The 20,533-nt window shown below is 39.4% G+C and overlaps 1 protein-coding gene across 7 annotated transcripts in view; it reads left to right on the plus strand.

Moving 5' to 3' along the window:
- Positions 1–20,533, plus strand: part of SORBS2 (sorbin and SH3 domain containing 2) — a 276,947-nt gene that overhangs the window by 176,950 nt on the left and 79,464 nt on the right. For 5 of the 7 annotated variants that reach the window (XM_069095777.1, XM_069095723.1, XM_069095743.1 and 2 more), the window contains 4 exons: positions 4,508–4,646; positions 10,258–10,433; positions 16,901–16,967; positions 17,922–17,966. In XM_069095777.1, the coding sequence (XP_068951878.1) occupies positions 4,508–4,646; positions 10,258–10,433; positions 16,901–16,967; positions 17,922–17,966 (427 nt within the window). Of the gene's footprint in view, positions 1–4,507; positions 4,647–10,257; positions 10,434–10,479; positions 11,224–16,900; positions 16,968–17,921; positions 17,967–20,533 lie in introns of those variants that run through there. The other 2 variants (XM_069095750.1, XM_069095768.1) reach the window with 2 other exon arrangements.

Genomic DNA, 20,533 nt, shown 5'->3' on the forward strand with positions numbered 1-20,533 from the left:
AACTTGCTCAAAGTCACACAGCCAGTAGGTGTCTGAGGCTGGATTTGAACTTGGCTCTTCCTGACTTTAGGCCCAGCACTCTATCCACTGAGAATCCTAGCTATTCTTTCCCATACATAATCAATCCACAAAGACTTTAGGGTTATTTCATTCTTAATGAGGTTTGTATTGAGGCCGAGTCATGACATTTCAGACTTTGGGATACAAATCACAGATTACTGGCAAATATCTTCAAAAGCTTCCATGGTGATGGCTTTTTAATTTCTCCTACTGACAAACCCTACTTCTTTTTTTTTCTTCTGAGAAAATAATGCCTTGGAAGTATTAAGGTCTCTCTGCCTTTTTCAGTTTCTTCCTCCTTTGCCTTGCATTAAAACCATCAATGACAAACCTAATCAACTATTAATGCATTCTAATGTTTTTTATTCTTACACAAAGTGATTTGTAGATACTTCTATAATGAATCCCTGGGACTTTGAGTCATTTTAGTGTAACTGACCAAAAGTAAGGCTCCCAAGAGGAGAAAAAATTCTAATCCATTTCTTCATGTTCAAGGGAACATTTGGCCCTTTTTTTTGCATATAATTTCATTGTCACAAGGAACTCCCAACAGAGGCAATCCCCTCTGCCAATGCTGACAAACACCTCCTCTTCAATTTATAACCTTAGCAAGTATCCTGGAACACATGGAGATATAGTGACTTGCCCAGGGTCACACAGCAAGCATGTTTCAGAAGTGGGATGGCGCCAAGATCAACTCTCTGTCCATCAGGCCTCAATCTCTCTCATTTGATCACCATTTAGATCAATGGAGTCACTATAATTTCTTGATCTAATTTGATTCCTATCATGTATATTTCAGGGGAAAAAAAAACAAGTCCCCAGAATGTACTTTCTGGTAGAGCAGGAAGCATTTTTTGTAGCATAGCAAACAAGCTCATGCTTGTCACAAGGACTTTTTAAAATATGTTTTAAAAATGTTTGACTTGAGTTGTGCAAAATTTTTCAAACCCTCCCTTCCTAATTGCCTCCCAATGTGAGATGTGTCCCAGTCTTGTTTCTAAAAATACTCATTCCTTTCATTTCCTTCATGTTTACATGCTTTTACAAATAGTGTGCGATTGACTCCAAATTCCTCTGAACGTGTTTTCTGAGATGCCAGTTAAACAAAGCTAACACTTTGTCTGAGTCTGACGTACTGCAGAGAGAAGAGGATGTTTTCATTCATTTTCTCTATTTTTTTTTTCCTCTCAAATCCTAGCTTGGAAAACAGAGACTAGCTGCCAGTGTGATGGCGGCAAATGTTTCCCCGATGCCCGGACAAACAGCAGCAGCAGAAGCCTCTCCGCTGCGCCCATTCTCCGCGGTACCAGTTAATCAAACCTCTTTTGCGCCGGACAGCAGCCCCCGCCTGGCATCCTCCAGCCTGCCTCCCTTTGATGACCCCGCGTCTTCACGCTTTCCTAAACCCTTGGCCCCCTTACACTGCTCCTATAGAAACCCTTTCCTAGCTCCTGACAGCATTATCCCCAGCAACGACACCGCCACCGCCACCTCCACAGCCTCTTTTATCGCAGACTCATCCCGGAGTGAGCCTTCCTCCCGCTCCCTGAGCGAGATCTCATCTGCCATTCTAGATGAGTTTCAGACTTCTTCTAACTATGCTCCTACTGACTGTCCTGAAACACCTTCCCCAACCTTGAATGAGATGTCTGCTGTGACAGATGGCACCACCTTAAACACCACAGCTGCCACTCATGTAATTATTCATCCTTCCTCGCTCTCTGCATTCTTGGAACAGGTCTCCAAAGGGGAAAATAACACATCTCATTTTGCAGCTGAACATTTCTATCCCCACAGTTGTTGATTATTAATCTGGTCCTACACAGTCCAAGAGGACTATTCACTACAATTATATTGGCAGAAGTACTGGGTGATGGTTGTTTTTTTAGACTGAACCCATGATTTTATTAGTAAAGGGAATTTGCTAGGAAGAAAATCCTGCCAATGCAGAAGGGAATTTGCAGTGTATAGTCTTAGAGTTGCTTGGGGGCACATCTAGTATGTGTCAGAGGGGGACTTGAACCCAGTTTCCCGACTCCAAGGTCAACTTTTTACTCAACATATACCATGACCTCCCTTCCTCTCTCCCTCTTTCCTTCTCTCTCCCTTTTTCCCTCTCTCCCTCCCTCCCTCCCCCTCTCTCCTCTCTCCTTCTTTCCTTCCTCCCCCCTCTCCCTCCCTTTCCCCTCCCTCATTCTCTCTTCTCCTCCTCCCCCTCTCTTCTCTCCTTCTCCCTCCCTCTCTCCCTCCCTCCCTCTCTCTCTCCCCACCCCTTTCTCTCTCTACCTCTCCCCTCTCTCTCTTTCTCTCCCCACCCTCTTCTCCCTCTCCCTCTCTCTGTCTCTCTACACACACATATAAAGTTGAACAAACCAACTGTATAGTCTCAATTCACTTAAGTTGTTTTTTGTTTATAATGAGTGAGTTATTTAAAGTTATCCTGTAGTGACTTGCATTAATTAAAAGTGAGCCCAGAAATTTTGACAGGTGCATTTTACGACATTGGCAGAGTTTTAAGGGAAGACCGCAGACAGAGAAGCTCAGATAAAAAGATCCCGGCCCCATGATGTTGCCATTTTTTAGACAACAGTTTACCTAGAAATTCATATTAGCATGTTTTATATGAGTAACTAACATTGTTTTGTTTCCCAGAGATGTGGTTACCAACAGCATGAGATTTATCCTTTTCCTCGTCTTTTAACTAACTAATTACTTCTTTTGCGGGCTCTCATCTGTCTCACAGGAATGAATGCTGTAAATAATCTTAATTGATGTTCTTACAGCTTTGCCCTTCAGGAATGATTTCTCTATGAGTCATTCCAGGGAATGCTAACTTTTGAATAAATGTATTTATCCTGTTATGTATGTCATGTGTCCAGGAAGATTTGTATATGCTTGTCATTTTTATTTGTGTGAATGTTTGTGTAAAAGCAAATAGAAGAGGTTGTTTCAAATGAATTAAGTAACTAAATTATGTAATTCTTCAAAATTAAAAGTGTGATGGACACAGAAGTGAGGAAGGAGGAGGGAACAAGCATTTATAAAGTTCCTACTATGTATTAAGTACTTTTCAAATTTTATCTCATTGAATCAGAATGTGATTTGTGAACTAACAGACTTCCTTAGGGTATTTCTAGTATGGGTTTTTCAAATCTGTATAATTCATTGCCTGCAAATTTTAGCTTAAAATAAATATAATAAAAGCCAACAAATAAGGATTTTTAGATTAAAGTGATCACAAAATGTTGTCAGAATGACAATTTCCCCTGTGCATGGTTCATATTTGGTGTCAGGTCATAAATAAGCTAACTCCATATTTCATGGTAATGAAATGTTACAAGCAACATGTTTCCAGATACTGCAATTATAGAAATTGACCATTATTTTTACTAGGCTATTTAGCTATATTGCCAAAGAGTCTCTATAAAATTTTTTACTGAAGGAGCTCTTTTTACATGAAAAGGCTATGGAAATAGGCTGATCTGTCAGAACCCAAGTCTTATATTTGCTTAATGCTATTATTCTCTGGTGAGGGGCTCAGTGGATATGAGCCTATTGTGTGCTCCTATCTGCATTTCCACAACCTTTTGCCAGATGCCAGGAATCCCACAATAGCGTATGTGGTTATAGGACCAATTGTAGAGACAGATCATGTATTTTTTTTAATTTTAAGGATTGGATAAATCTCCCAGAACTGTGAGTTCCTGCTTATTGAACCCTTCCTATCATTGTGAGGTGTGCCAAAACAGCCAATGTCAGAACTTTATCGAATAGCTCACACTCCATTTGAAGAATCAGAAGATAGTAAAAAAGACTGTCAGGTTGTATCATTCAGAAAATCCAGAAGGCCATCAGCTGAGAGAGATCAGTGTGGTCTGAAGAAGCCTATAGGTCTTAGAGAGTCTTAGCCTGAGACAATAGAGTGATGCTTTTTCTTGTATTTCCTCCCAATTAATTGCCTATGATGTATAAACCCAAACAAATTTGTTTCTTTTGTCAATTACTTTGGGGAGGAAACTTTCCTAAGATATCCTCCATTACTGTTGAGGAATATGATAGCTGATAAGCAACTTCAGAGAATCAGGAATTAGGACACATCTATAGAAGCAAATTTTCTCTTTTTCATTTTAACTCTACTGCGAAGAGCAGGAAGCATTTTTTTGGCCATCTGAACCCCATTTTGTCAGGAACCTTCTGGTATGTTCTCAAGAACCCTGACATCTTCCCTGTACAAAGAAGATTGAGGTCTAGGATGGTAATGCTTCACCAAGAAAAAGAGGGAAAATAGGCACAAGGGAGAAACACCCTGCTCCTCTGGTGATGGATTTTCAGTTTTCAGAACGGATTTCTGTTCTGAGGATAGCAGCATGTTCTTGGTTTTCATTAAGTGAGATTAGTATAGGAACTTTATGTACTTACCGGGATGCCTTCTCATTTTTCCCAGGCTCAGGTAACAGTGAATGGGCGTTCAGGTGGGGCCACCAGTCCAATGAGTTACTTTCAGAGACCATTCTCCCCATCAGCGTACTCTCTACCAGCATCGCTCAATTCAAGCATGATCATGCAGCATGGAAGGACAATTGGTAAGAAAACAGGATTTCTTCTATGGGAAGTTGTGGGTTCTAATTGCTTCCTATCATCCCCAACATATCTATTTACATCAGCAGCCAGCCAGGATCTTCCATTTCCACCTTTGAAACTAAATACTCAAAAAAAGAAAACATAGGACTTATTTGAGGAACAAAGAAGTCAACATGAGATCAAATCCTCCTCTATCTGTATACCTGGGAGGCCTGTTTGATCCTAGGATGGTATTGGGAAGAGAACATTCAGTGTTGCAGGAGATTAGTTCCGTTGCATTTCTGCAGAAGTCATTAGTTATCTTGTTATTGAGGACACCAAATGCCTACAACATGTCACCTACATCCCATCCTTTTCCCTCCACTGTGAACCATCCTAGTTCAGACCCTCATTACTACTCATCTATACTATTATAATAGACTCCTAACTGTCCTCCCTACCTATAGTCATTGTCTCCTTTCTGTCCTTATGGCTACTAAATTGTAACCTTCCTAAAGCACAAATCTGATCACATTACTCCCTGCCCCCTTGCTTTAAGACTTCCAGGGATTCCCCATATCCTCCAGGAGAAAAATATAAATTCCTGACCTGGCATTTCAAGCCCTCCATGGCCTGGTTCCAACCTGCCTTTCTAAGCTACATTATTACTTTTCATATGCTCTGTCTATATTGAGACGTTTTGGACTACTCACTGATCCCTGTCCTCTGCTGCCTTTGTGTAGACTATCCTCCATGCCCAGAATGGATTGGTTCCACTCTTCTTGGGGACATCCTTCTTTTCCTTCAAGACTGGGTCGTGTCAGCTACTTCACAAAACCCTCCTTTGTCCTCTACCCAAACATTTCATAGTACTATGCTTACTCAATACATATTGGAGTAGATTGGCCTCTCCTACCTTTTCATCACATCCTAAATTTTGAATTATGTGTCATATTTCATCTCCCAGTAAAACTCTTTAAGTTCCTTAAGGCAGAGACTTTTAATTTTTTTTAATTTCTGGTATAGCAGTAAGCACCTAATACCTAGAAACATTTGTTTGTTGAATGATTAGGTTCAGCAGAAAGAGTCTGTATAGCTAGGAGCCACCCCCCCCCCACAAAAAAGAGAAAAGAACTAACTTACAGTCGTTGGAAGTTGACTGTTTTGTTGGAAAGCTCTTATTTTGACAAAGTTTTTCTCATCATAAGACCCGAAGGCTAATTTATTTCTCATAAGGGACAGATAATTTGTCATGTAACGTCTTGACAATTAGAGATATTTAACAATGAAAAGAACGGCCTTGAAAAGTAATGAACCCTCTGTCACGGCGAATGTTCAGGGAGAAGCTAGGTGACTATCTGTCAGCATTTGAGAAAGTATTCTGACATTTGATGGAAGATTGTATTAAGTGAGGTCTAAGGTCCCTGTGAAGGCATCTGGGTTGCACAGTGGATAGAACTGTGGGATAGACTTGGGATCAAGAAGACAACTTCCTGAATTCAAGTCTGGTCTCAGACATTTACAGTTGTATGACCCTGAGCAAGTCATTAAACTTTGCCTCAGTTTCCACATCTGTAAAATAAGATGGAGAAAGAAATGGCAAAGTATTCTAATATCTTTGCTAATAAAACCCCAAATGGGGTCACAAAGAGTTGGACACAGCTGAAACAGCTCAGCGACAACCAGGTCCCTGTGTAGTAACCACTAAACTCAAAGACAGGTCAGGGTTGAATCACTTTTCTCTAATATCAGAGAGGCAGAAGGAACATAGGGGTTGGAGAATAAGACATAAGTTCAAGTCCCAGTTGACCCTTGAGCCATTGTGTGCCTATCCCAGGTCTAGTTCAACTAAATAATTTGACAAATAGGGAAATTGAGGTTCAAAGAGGGTGACTTGCAAAAATCCTTACTGCCCCATGTTTTTATACATACTTGCTAAGATTTTAAAATATTTTTAATACAATCAAATTTTATTTAAAAATATAAAAACAGTTCTTAGCTATGGCCTTACAAAAAACAGGTGGCAGCAGAATTTGGCCTTCAGATTGTATATCGATGACCACTGGTCTAGACAATCTCTGAGGTCCCTTCCAACCCCAACTATAATTTAGGATCCTATGATCTAGGCAGTTCCCAGGGATAACTGTATATATGGGAGATGGAGGAAGTCAACTATTTTTGGAACCACCTCAGGAGGAAAATTGGGAATAGAGACTTGGGTTGGAAAAACAGCAGAGTCCTTCCCCTGACTACCCAGCTGGGAAGAAAGACCTAGCAAGTGGGCATGTTCACACAACTATACACTTGAATGTCAGTCCCTGCTCGTGTTGGATTCTCACAGTCCCAGGCCCTGAAAGCATGTGGGGCCAATGCCACGAGACCACTTGTGTTTTTCCTTACCTGTGAGGAAAAACCTCAACCTTTAGAACAGAAAATTAAAAGAATGTCACATGACTCTTTAGGTTACCAGGCAAATAAATACTTGATGGCCTGAGATGCTAATTGTTGGCACCAGCAGCTAACTTTTGAATTGGCTTTTTTAAAGTCTTGTTTTATGGTTTCTTTCCTTAGATGACTTTAAGGAATTAACTATCAACAATCCTGGGAAGTGGTTTTTAAAGGGAAGGGTCTAAGTTATTGGTAATTTAAACTGGAAGATATAGACACTGAATGTTTAAAGGACTTTATGAAATTACACCTTGATGAAAGCAGAGTATTTGACTTCCAATTAACATAAACCAATAATTATTTATTTGGATTCCAATTAACAAAAGTCAATATCAAGTGCCAGGTAGAGGCATCTAGGTGGTTCCGTGGATAGAGTGCTGGCCCTGGAGTCAGGAAGACCCGAGTTCAAATCCAGCCGTAGACATTTACATGTTGTGTGATCCTGGCCTAGTCACTTAACTTCTATTTGCCTTAATCTACAGGAGAAGAAAATAGCAAACCACTTTGGTATCTTTGCCAAGAAAATCCTCATGGACAATATTTGTGTGATTTTGTGGGGTCACCAAGAGTCAGACATGACTGAAGGACTGAACAATTTGCCAGGGACTAGGCTAAGTACTAAGGATACAAAGAAAGGCCAGAATAGTACCTGGCCTCAAGGAGCTTAAAATCTAATGGAGGAGACTATATGCAAAAATTTCACACAAACAAGATATAGACAAAATCAATTGCTAATAAGGAGATTCATTTTCATTTTTCCTAGCTAGGAATTTTTTTTTTCATAGCTAAATCTAATTCATTTTTCCTAGCTAAAATATTTGACAAAATATTTTATCCTACTAATTCTAGTTAGTTTAGAGTTTACTAATTTTACAAGGTCTAAAAAAAATACCTTCCTATACCTGATCATAAATAACTGTGTTTTCAGTATGATTTTCTTGAATCTTGTTCCTATTTGCATTCAAAAAAATTGTTTCTGAAGTGGGAATGTATTTCCCTGCTAGGGGTCATAGAAGGTTAGAAGGGACCTTTCAGATTATCTGTATCAAGGTCCTTAACTGTTTTTTTTGTGTTGTGGACCTAGGGGCTATCTAATGAAACCTATGGACCCCTAATCAGAATAATGGTTTTTCTTTTATCATTTTATCATCATTGAAGCAAATGCTAAATTTCAGTTAGAAGTTAGTGAAAACAAAGAGGCAATTTTCCCATTCAAATTCACAAACCCCCTGAAATTTATTTCTAGACCTCAGGTTAAGGCTCCAAGATCTAGACCAACTGCTTTTGTAGTGGGCAATCTTTCCTCTATACTGTGTTTCCAATGCTTCAAACATATCCTCCAGAAACAGTCCGATGCTTTACATTTTTCCAATATAGTTTTATCTTTTGCTTTTGAAAGCCTTTATTGGATTCAGAAAACCTGCATTTGAGTCCCATCCAATGATCCAGAATTTACATATGTTATCTATATGACTTTGGGAAAGTCACTCCTCATCCACCCTGACTCAGTTTCCTCATCTGTACCACGAAGGGGTTGGACTACACCATCTCTAAGAGCCATATATCTATTTTCTTCTGCTTTGTGATTTCATGTGAGCAATTTTTCTCAGCTCAAAGTTAGATCTACCTCATAAAATACTTCTTTTATTGCTGTGTGTTAAATTCCACACTATCACAACAATTCATTTGATGGCAAGTCTTGTTACAGTGAAATTCCACTCTATCCAGATTTCTCATGAAATTTCATTTTCAATCATGAAATGAAATCCACACTTACTATTCTGGCATATACTATTTTTGCTAAGGAAGAAATCCATAGGACAAGAAGATTTAGAGCCAGAAAAGACATTAGGGACCGATGAGCCTTAATGCCCTGATTTTGTCCCTGAGTCAACTGAGGCCTAGAGAAGGGGAACACATGGATAGTAAATGCTAGAGCAAAGGTTTGAGACCATGTCTTAGCATTCCAAATGTAGGACATTTATTTTGGTTATTCAGTCCTTGGATATAAATAAGCTCTAATTATTTTTTGTTTGTTTATTGAAAAACAAACCAATAAAAAGCCTGTATGACTATACTGTAGTATACAGAGACAGGGAAGGGTTTCTGAGCACTTACAGAATACAAGTAGTTGTCATTGGTGGTGGTTATTCATTCATTTTCAGACTCCCTGTGACCCCATTTGGGGTTTCCTTGGCAAAGATAGTGGAATGGTTTGCCATTTCCTTTTCCAAGTCATTTTACAGATGAGGAACTGAGGCAAACAGGGTTAAGTGACTTGCCCAGAGTCACACAGCTAGAAAATGTCTGAGGTCAGATTTGAACTCATTAAGCTAAGTCTTCCTGACTCCAGGGCCAGTACTCTGTGCCCTATGGTGCCACCTAGCGGTCCCTTACAAGTAGAAAATAAGAGCCTAAAATTTTCACAGTACTATTCTTGGTACTAAAGGAGATAGAAAGTTTAGGTAAGACAGAGTTGTGCTTTCAAGGGGGTGACGGCCTAGTAGGGCAATAAGATACAAACACAGATGCATAAAAAGCACAAAATTGCATGCTGAGTGTATCATAGCAGAGGCGTAAATGCCCTGCTGGGACTCCTGAGTGCTGCCTGAGTCAGACTCAAATATAATTGGGAAATACTTAGCAAAATAAATAGAAATAGAAGAAAACATAGAGAACATTACATTTTAAAACTAAGCAGGACATGGCCCTTAGGGATCTGTATGTACAGATTCGTGGCCCCCATTTCCATTTGGGTTTGACATACTGTGTTAGGGAATTAACAGGAAATATTCTTTTTAAGACCTAAGGGGGAAAGAAAATCAGTATCTAACTTAGGAGTTAGATACAGTCTTAGAGCAATGCATAGGAATTTAATAGGATAATTGGGAAAGAGGGAACAGCCATAGGAAACAGCCTTATCATAGATGGAAATGGGAGATGGTCTATTAAACAAGTACCCCTGATGACCATATCTTCCTCTTAATAATGCCTTGGCTCCAAATGAAAGACCAGTGAACTACAGAAAAATAGTCATGGAAATACTGTCCTGTCTTAAAAACATAGTATTAATGAATGCTACATGTTTTGTCCTCTATCTACATCTTGAATATGTGTATACATATATAGTTCTCTTTTTAACGCACTATTTATCAACTATATCATTCCATTAAATTATTTCCCCAGAGCCCACAGACACATATTCCCAGCATGCCCATTCTCTGGATGGTAGCTCTGCCAGCAGTACAATACCCATCTATAGATCTTCAGAGGAAGAGAAGAAAGTGACGGTGATTAAAGCCCCCCACTATGCAGGCATTGGGCCAGTAGATGAGTCTGGAATCCCGACAGCAATTAGAACGGTAAGAAAGGCTGGAATTTGCCTCTCTGTCATTGTGAGTAGACCTTTACAAAGAACCAATTGTGAATAGCAGTTTGGGTTGTTTTTTTTTTTTTTTTTGCATTCTTATGCTCTTATATAATAGGGGAATACACTGTGCAAAATCTGAATACATGCCGCATGTGGCAGGAGGGAAATGTTGATTGGCAATAATTGGACAGCTTCAACTTTTTCATTTTCATTATGTACTTGTCAGAGCTATAATTTATAGCATGCATTTTCCCTCCCTCTTCACTAATGAGCTTAGGACTGCCGAGAGAAAATGCAAGAACCAGGAACGCAGGAATGCTTTAGTTAAATTTTATTCCCATGTGCCTTGCTGAGAAGCCAAGAGATTTGTTTCTTGAAATGGATGTGTGTAACCCTGGGTGGGAGGAGGCGTCTGCTGGGAGCTGGTATTTTTGTGAGCTAAAGGGGTGGGAAGGAAGGTAGTGACGTTTTATTGTTAGCAATGAGGAACCTCTAAGTGCAATAATAGGCACATTTTGGTGGACACCGTTCCCCTGGCTCCACCCCCCTCTTCCCAGTCACAGCTGAGAGCTCTCTGAGGATGACGAGGAATGTGTTTGGGACTTTTTTTTTAATTCTTTAAACTCCAGTGACTCCTTGCTCAAGTCTGTTAGGCTTTTCTGGCTGGTAACTGTGGAACGCAGTTCCTTGCTTACTGAGTGCATCTGAACAGAAAGTTTGGTGCTACCTGGAGAGAGGAGACCATAATGACAGCCAAGATGAGAGCAGCGACACCTTTGCAGGTGAAACTGGGGGGAGGGGAAGGCCCAGAGGCGCTCCTGTATGCACTCTGCCTGCCAGCACCAACATATGGGGCAGAGGGGGTACCAAGAACTGGTGTACGGGAACCCAGACCATTCCTGGAAAGGGAATGGATGGGGACAAGGAATGGGATTGATAATCATAAAAAACAAAACTTAACAGTGATAACATTGGAGCATCTCTATCTGATTTTTATTCTCTCCTTTGATGGGTCTTTTTTGTATGAGAATTTGTGATAGTCAATACAAAGAGAGTGGAATCTTAAGACAGAAACGCTATAGATTTTCAACCTACAGAAAGATCCTCAAATCTCTCAGTTAAGTTTGAACAGTCTTTTCAGATAATATATTTCTTTGGTTGTAGGTCATGTTGTCTAAGCCTAATACTGTAATCATCAGTTACCTATATTGGAACAGACATGTCTATATAGTAATGAGACGACAGGGAAAAAAAGCGGTTTAGGAACTGACTGAAATGTCAGACTAAAAAGGATGCCATGCTCCCTTCGTGTAATGATATGTCTATATATTAATGAGACAACAGAAAGAGAAAGGTTTGGGGATTGATGGAGATGTCAGATTGATAAGGACAGCATGATTCCTTCATGTAGCTTTATACATAGATAGATGATCTGTAATATAGATAGCTACACATAGACACACATCTGTGTATATGCACCCATACACCCAGGTGTGTATCTTTATATTGCATATATATGGTGCTGTTAGAAGGGAGTGACTTACAATTCCAGTGATATGTTCACCAAAGAATGGTCATTGATTTTGACTGACACCTGTGAAAGGGTCAATGTCCACACCGTTAAGTGTTCCTGGATCTCAATAGCCATCTGTTTCTTTTTGGAAAAACTGGACTCAGTGTGTTTGTGTGAACAGATCTGTCTCCACCTGCATTTAAAATAAATAAAAATTGCTACAATAGGGACAGCACTGTGTCTGCTTTACGTCCTTGGGTCAAGACTTCTGTACTTTACCTCTTCAAAGCTAAAGTCTAGAATATTGTGGATGTTTAGCTAAGAATGCAGTGGTATTAAGTCTGTATAGACTAGCATAGAATATTCTGAAAATTTTTAAGCAATTTGTCCTCTTGTCTGTAGATAGCTTCAGAATTTGCCTATCTTCATAATAAGGATAGGGACTGAACTGTGAGTTCATCAGTGTAGAGAATTCTCCAGTGAAGAAACCCCCATTCTACCAAAGCAGAATGTCGTGTTCTCTGAAATTTGCAGTCTGAGAATGTTGTCTTGGGTAGTTAAGTGACTGGTCCAAGGTCTCACAGGCAGTGGGTGTCAGAGGCCAGACTTGATCTCAGTTCTTCTAGGTGAATGCTGTCCTTTAGGCCACACTGCCTCTCTTTCTTCACCATGAAAATGAAATGTCTGTATTGCAAGAACTATTTTTTGCACTCTGTTTTGGAAGAAATACTGATGAGTCAGATGTCTTGGCCTCTGCGACCAGCTCTACCACTTTAAGTTGTAAAAGCATTAGACGAGTCATTTAACCTATCTAACCCCTCAGTTTCCTCATCTATCAGTGGGGAATGTGAAGGGAATAACCATTTATATAGTGCTACTCTGTGCTAGGCATTGTGTTCTGTACTTAATATCTCATTTGATCCTCACAATAACCTGGCGAAATAGATGCTGTTATTAGCCCCATTTTACAGTTAAGGAAACTGAGGCAGACAGAAGTTAAGTGGCTTGCCAAGGATCACAGAGCTAGTAAGTATCTGAGGCCAGTTTTGAACACGGGTCTTCCTGACTCCAGGCCTTATCCACTGTGCCACCTATCCACATCCCTGGGAATGCTTTCAATACTCTCCCAGCACCCAGGGATTTGAGGATATTATATGAAAGAGTAAACACTTCTATGTGCTTCTGCACTTTGTAAATTATAAAGTACAACCTATACAGGAATAAGGAGTCATTATTCTCTACATGCTTTCTCATGGGCCTTCGAAATTATCCCTGCTTTAAGGAAGGAGCACAGAACATTGGAAATCTTTTCTTTTTTACGTCTGTTTCCAAACCTGACTCACAATCCTAGAGAGGGATGTATAAGTATAGCTTTCTTGCTCAATGTTCAGTCACGCTTCATCTGAGCCAGCGAATGCTTTTAAAAAAATGCATTTTTCATCTTTTCAGTTGCCTCCCAAGGCCATCCATTTAGGAACCAAAGGTTATTAACCTCAGATTCTTCTCATTAGCTACTTGACATAAATCACCATCACAGTCCTGGACAGAAAAATGCCTCTGCAATTAGAATGAGGGGATGTGGATCACAATCTCAGCTCTGGAATTTGCTGTGTGACCTTGAGCACATTCCTTCTCTGTCTTCTGGCCTCAGTCTCCACATCTGTGAAATGGGGCTATTAACTGCCTCAACAGGGCTGCTTCGAGAATCAAATGAGATGATGAGGCTACGCTTTGGTTGGAAGGCGCCATATGGTCCCTTTTGTCATCTTTGTGTTTCCCCTAGTGACTGATGTAGTGTCTTGGCCAGAGCAGCCCCTTAATAATGTTTGTGGAATTAATTACCCTGAGAAAACAGTTTTGTGTAAACCCACTCAGAACTTCAAAGCCTCTTGAATATGAAGCTGAAAGAACATCTCAGTAATTTTAACTGAAGAAAAAGAGCTTTTTATTTTTTTTTCATGAGCCCCAGGATGCTTTGCCTGGGCCCTGACCACAGGGGGAGAAAAAAGAATTCCTACGACTGAGATTACATGAGGTGATGCGATTGAAGCTCCATTCGACTCCAAGTATCAAGGGATTTGCTTCACATTATTTTTCAAAACAAACAAATTTTTTTTAAATGCAGACCTTCTCTAATGTCAGCTTGAATATAGAACTTGCTAGACGGTTTTCAAAGCTTGTAGGGAAACAAAAATAAACCGAATAGATTGGAGGAGGACTGGGGTGGGAGAGTTTGACGGAGCAGCTATGTATGGTTGTGTGTTTAAACATAAGTGCCATATACATACAGGGGCATGAGCACCAGAATACATCCTGTATTGATGGAAAGTTCATATGGTATGCTGATGTGAAACTCTGAAACTTAGAGTAGTTTAGTAATATTAAAATGCAGTTATCTTATGTTTATAATACTTTTCCTGATAGAAAATCATAGCCAGATCTATCTATCAATCTGTCTGTCTGTCTCTGTCTATCTATCTATCTATCTATCTATCTATCTATCTATCTATCTATCTATCCATCTATATGATATAAATGTCAATATCTATATATAGATATTTATATCTAGTCATAGAATACACACATATAGAATGCTCTATCTGGTAAGACATAATATTTATCTATCTATCTCTAGATACTTAGATCTCTAGATAGATATATCAATCGATTGATCTATCAATATTATACATTACCACATAGAGCATTCTACCAAAATATTTTTAAAGTATGAAGAGGTAAAATCCCCCTAACTTCTTTGTTTTGCTCATTTCAGCATCATCCCTAATGCTTCCTTATAGCAGCATAAAAAGTGTTTTGAGAATTAAATTCAACAAACATTTGTTAAATACTTATCATGCACAGAGCCCTGTGTTCAAAGGAAAATTAAGGGAACCTTTCAGAAAGGAACAGAGGTCTTTCCCAACTCCACAAAAGGTCTGGAGGCTCAGATTCCCCTTTGCCAGCTGACAGCTTTTTCTGGCTGCCTGTGCTCACCATATAAAGCTACCAGGCTAAGGAGCTGTACAATCTTGTCTGATATATGCCCTCCAGAAAAGTGAAGAAATCCCTGTCTGGCAAGATTCTTTTCCATATACAGGGCTGTGAATCGTTTCTTGGGCCTCCTTGTTACAATAAATTATGCCCCGAAATCATTCGGGAAACTTTTTAAGTACAAGGTCACAGTGAATTGGGTGTTACATAATACTAAACATGTAAATAAAATGAAAAAGAAAAACATTATCTTGGGACCAATCAATATATATTTGAAAGGTATGTGACTTATAATTTTGCATGGACCTAGGAAGCAATAGCTAAACCTTTACAGGGATCTTCTGGCTTGCTTTTCAAAATATTTTGATAATTATATTCTGAAGTAATTTGTTTGTTTTGTAATCCAATGTATTTTATATACATTTTTAAATATATATTTTTTAAAATATTTATATATATATATATATAAATATTAATCTGAGAAAGGGTCCACAGGCTTCACCAGATTGCCAAAAGAGTCTGTGACATAAAAAATGTAAAGAAACCCCTGATCCTTGCTAATTTCACCCTTATTTTTTCCTGAGGTTGCCATCCTTTGGCTAACTATTCATTTAATGAAACTACCTTCCCCTCATTTATTATGGTAGGAGTTAACATGAATCAGGACTTGGCCAGCTACACAGACGGTCAGTCATATGATCTCATAACAAACATGTGAATCCTGGGAATCCTTGAACCCCCAGGATGGGAGAGTCTGAAGTACCCTTAGAGACCAAATCATCTAATCCATTGAATTTTCTTTGACATAGGATGAAACTAAGCCCAGAGAAATGAAATCACTTCTACAAGCTCTCATGGATAATGACAGAACCAAGATGATTCATATGTCTGTTGTCTCTTAAATTCAGATAAACTGAGAAAAAAATATATTTTTGAATATATTCTCTAGATTTTATGGCTTCTTAAATTCATTATCTTCATTCTCAGTTACCAAACTATATGAATACTTCTCACAGATGTAGGGCTGCAATATCCTATATTCAATCATTCATTCATTCAACAATTGTATTTAATTAGCCCCAAACATAGAAGGTTTCTCTGAGGAGCTGAGGAAGCTACAAAGATGAATAAAATGAGTAAGATTCTTGCTTTCAAGGAGCTAACAATCTTGGGCTGAAAACTCAGCAGCAATTTATGTTGAAAAGTGTTTGCAGTGGTGGTTTTTTCTATGCTTACTTAGTGTGCTAAAGGCAAAGACTTCAGTAGCTAAGATAGCCTAGACCCCACTCCCACCCCATTCGTCCTTTTTAGAGGGCAGCATAATGGTTAAAAAGTTGGCATTATTGGGGCGGCTAGGTGGCACAGTGAATAGAGCATCGGCCCTGGAATCAGGAAGACCTGAATTCAAATCTGACTTCAGACACCACAAAACTAGCTGTGTGACCTTGGGCAAGTCACTTAACTCCAATTGCCCTACCTGCCCCCCTCCAAAAACAAACAAACAAACAAAAAGGTGGCATTATTTAACTCAGAAGACAATTCCCTGATCTGAGTTAGTGCTCAATAAATATATTGCTAGAAATGATTTGTGGGTAGAAATCTGCTGTTACTGGTTCGTACAGTACTTGTGGGAATGCAATTATCAGTTTGTCATTTCCAGACCCAGTTATGGAAAGAACCCTGGCATGTACACATCATAAAATGATACCTAATTGACCTATGAGGCTGAGAGAAAGGATCACATTTACAACAAGCTAGCTTGTGTGGCTGGACAAAAGAAATGATTGTTGTTTTCACTGAAGGGTCCAACCAAATGGGACTGCATGTCAGAGTTATTTCTGCTAATAAAAGAAGAAATCAGAATATTGAGGGTGAATGTTCTTTGATTATTTGTATGTCATATCATCTTTGATCCTAAGGCCCCAGACTTAAATATTGAAAATGATATTTTACAGACAGTTGACAGACCAAAGGACTGGTACAAGACTATGTTCAAGCAAATCCATATGGTTCACAAACCTGGTATGTTTGTTTTATGCCTTCCTAACCCCGTCCCCTCATTTTACAGAGTAGGGAAATGAAGCCAATGTCTGGCCACATAAATATTAAGTTGTAGATAGAATTTTAATCTATGTTCTCTAACTCCACTTTCAACCTTTCCACTATCCACAATTCCTAGTGTTTTTAGGGCAAGATAGGATATTCTGCAAAGGGTTTTTTTTTTGTCTGGGACCCTCCTAATTCCCCCATTCCTCTTATCATAGGAGCCCTAAGCCTCTAGGTACATAGTCCCCACACATTGACCTTGGTTGTGGTGACTCCAAACTGTCAATTCTTCTACATCATAAATCTCACTAGCTTTTAATGATTCAACTTATAGCGGTTCCCTTTTGTAAGAGCTTAGGGGGTGGAGTATAGGTTAAAGCTATCTGTTTCTGCTGCTGCTGCTGCTAAGGTATCTTGAAGGCCCTTAAAAGGGGGGACAAAGTTTCCAGAATAGGAATGAGTAAGAGAGAGACTTTGTAATGAAGAGGAAAGCTAAAACCAATGAACCATGTGTAGTAAATGCCTACCTGATGCCTAAAACTGAAACAAAAAAAGAGGGACTTTACAAAGGGCACCATATTACTCATGTAATACTTAATACTTAAGTACATATACTTAATATATTGTCACCTCATTGACAGGCAGGATGGGCAGCAGATGACTACCAGATGTGGAATCCAGAAACATAAGTTTGATTCCTATCTCAGACACTAGTTACATGATCATGGGAAATCTGTGAACTTTCTTAGCCTCTCCTTCCCAACTTATAAAATGGGGATAATGATGATTGGACTGTACAACTCACAGGGTTGTTTTGTTCAAAGCACTTCGAAAACCTTAAAATATTATAGAAATGCATGGTATTATTAAATACCAGCAACCTCAGCGAGACAGGTACTATGCCGCCATAACGTTTGTCTTGTTTTCCAGATGATGACGCAGATATGTATCACACTCCGTATACATATAATGCAGGTAGGACTTGTTTCTTCATTTTGGAAGACTATTTTGTTTCTATGAGGCTTAGTAAAAAAAAAAACACACATACAATGTCCTGCCCCTTTTGGTTTTCTAATTTCTGAGATACATTTTCATCATTCTGCTTGTTTTTAATTTTAGAGGTGAGGGGAAAATAATGCCTTACGTATGTTTCTTAATAGAAACACAACAAAAGAATTAGCCCTTTTTTACCTCATGAAAATGTGATTATTTCTTGGGTACCTCATTTATTCTCACTGTTAGTTTTTACTGTTTAGCAGTGTTTATCCAAAGTGTGAAGGATCATGTGAGTGAATGTAATGTCATCAGGGTACACAGAAGATAAAGCTCTCCAGTCCAGAAAGAGGGTGATCAGGATTTCAGAATGTTCTTTAGATATACTTTGGGGGTGGAGGGTGGAAAAGATAGGCCAAGCAGAGTGCTTTGTGACCTTGTCCACTCTTTCTTCCAAATGTGGCCATTCATTAAAAAGAAATCGCGTTTTGCTAGTGTCACTTGTGACTCATACTTGCCAGAATTTTCCCTAAGAACCCTGCCTAGAGAACTCTTCCTTTATATTTTATTAAGCAATCTGCATTCTTGAAAAGGTCCCTAAGTAGGTTTTCTTTGGCCCCAGCCTCGGAAGCAACCTTTATCCACCCCTGGATCCCATTTTTTTTTCCAACTCAATTGAAACAAGGCCATGATGCCTCCTACCCACCCATTCCCAAGGAAAGGTGCCCCCTCCCTCCTCTCAGCTCCTTTGTATATCTTCTATTCACTTCTCATGTTCAGTAGGGGTTTTGTGCCTGGCTCTCATATCCACTGCCACACAACAAACTTCTTGAGGGCAGAGACTGTCTTTTCTCTCTCCCTGCCAAGCACAATACTCCAAACCTACCAGATGCTCACTGAGATTGGTGCCTCTTTTCACCAATATAATGAACTTGGTTGACCCTGACTGCAAGAAACATATTTCTCATTTGAAAGGAGTACAAAAGTCTTTCATCTCCTTAATTTTATTTTCATGCTGAATTTATACTATTTATAATGGGTTATATACCTGTAGGACAGGTAAGTGGTACAGTGAATTGGATGCCAAGCCTTGAGTCAGGGCGACTCATCCTCCTGAGTTCAAATTCAGCCTGAGACACTCATTAGCGGTGTGACCTTGGCAAGTCACTTAATCCTGTTTGACTCAGTTTCCTCATCTGTAAAATGAGCTGGAGAAGGAAATGGAAAACCACTGCAGTATATTTGCCAAGAAAATCCCAAATGGGGTTGCAAAGAGTCAGACATAACTGAACCAACTCAAGAACAAATATGCCTACAGAGGGAAATGGCACCTTCGGACACACATTGTTACTCTTCTGTGTGCTCAGGATCCTAAGATTATAGAGGAAGAACTGGGTAGGACCTCAGAAGCCATCTAATATAACCCCTTCTTTTTTACAGATGAGGGAACTGAGGCCCATAGAAGTTAAGGAACTTACCCAGGGTCATACAGCGAATGTCTGAGGCAAGATTCAGACCCAGGTCTTTCTGATTCCAAGTTCAGTGCTCAGTATGCAAGGTCCTGTTTGCTGCAGAAGCTTGTTCAGAAGCAATGGTTAGGGGTTATGCTTCATACCAAGGATCTACCAAGGGAATATATGCTCTACTTCTTTCCTTCTCTAACACAGGAGTGCTACATCTACAGCTATCCAGGGTGTATGCCTGCCAAGGTCTACTGCGCTCTCATCAGCAGAGGATGTTTGTATAATGGCATGGCATGGAGTCTCAGGAAGAAATCTTAAATAAAATTAAATGAGGCCTAAAAGGAGAGAGAGTAGCTAGGTGGTGCAGTAGAAAAAGAACCAAGGCTGGAGTCAGAAAGACCTGAGTTAAAATCTGGCTTCAGATACTTACTAGCTGTGTGATCCTGAGCAAGTCACTTAACTTCCAATTGAAATTCAGATTCTTCATCCATAAAATGAGCTGGAAAAGGAAATGGCAAACCACTCCGATATCTTTGCCAAGAAAACCCCAGATGGCATCAGGAAGAGTAGGACATGTCTGCACAACAAAGAAAAGGAAAGAAATAGTGGACAACTAAGTTAAAAATTGTATAATTTTAAAAAAATTGAAACTATGGTTTACAGAAACCAAACATATAATAATATTTATTTGTTTTGTATAGAATTTGCTTCTTTACTCTTTCTCTTCTTTCCATCTGGAATTCCCTTTAGGCCTCCCCTTCAAGAATCTGACTCCAATGCATACAACAATGCCCAGTCCAAGTACTATTTTGTGAAGCCTGGACCCATCACCCCCAGACTCATAGTGATTGCCCACTCCCTCCTCTCAACCTCAGTCACAGCTGTTAACCAATCAAATCTCTTGTCACTGGACCAAAATGCCAGTTAGGGAATCCTCAACATAAAGGGGTAAAGGTTGGAGCCCTGACAATAGATCTACAAGCATTTATGGTCTTTCTAATATTGTCTCAACCTCTGATATCAATAAGCCAAACAAAACTCCCACCACCAATTACTTTGTATTTAATTTTCTATATACATGTTTCC

Source organism: Petaurus breviceps, unplaced genomic scaffold, assembly GCF_028583685.1.
Source record: "Petaurus breviceps papuanus isolate PSGF00001 unplaced genomic scaffold, PetGlider_PUasm1.0 126, whole genome shotgun sequence".
Classification (NCBI taxonomy): domain Eukaryota; kingdom Metazoa; phylum Chordata; class Mammalia; order Diprotodontia; family Petauridae; genus Petaurus; species Petaurus breviceps.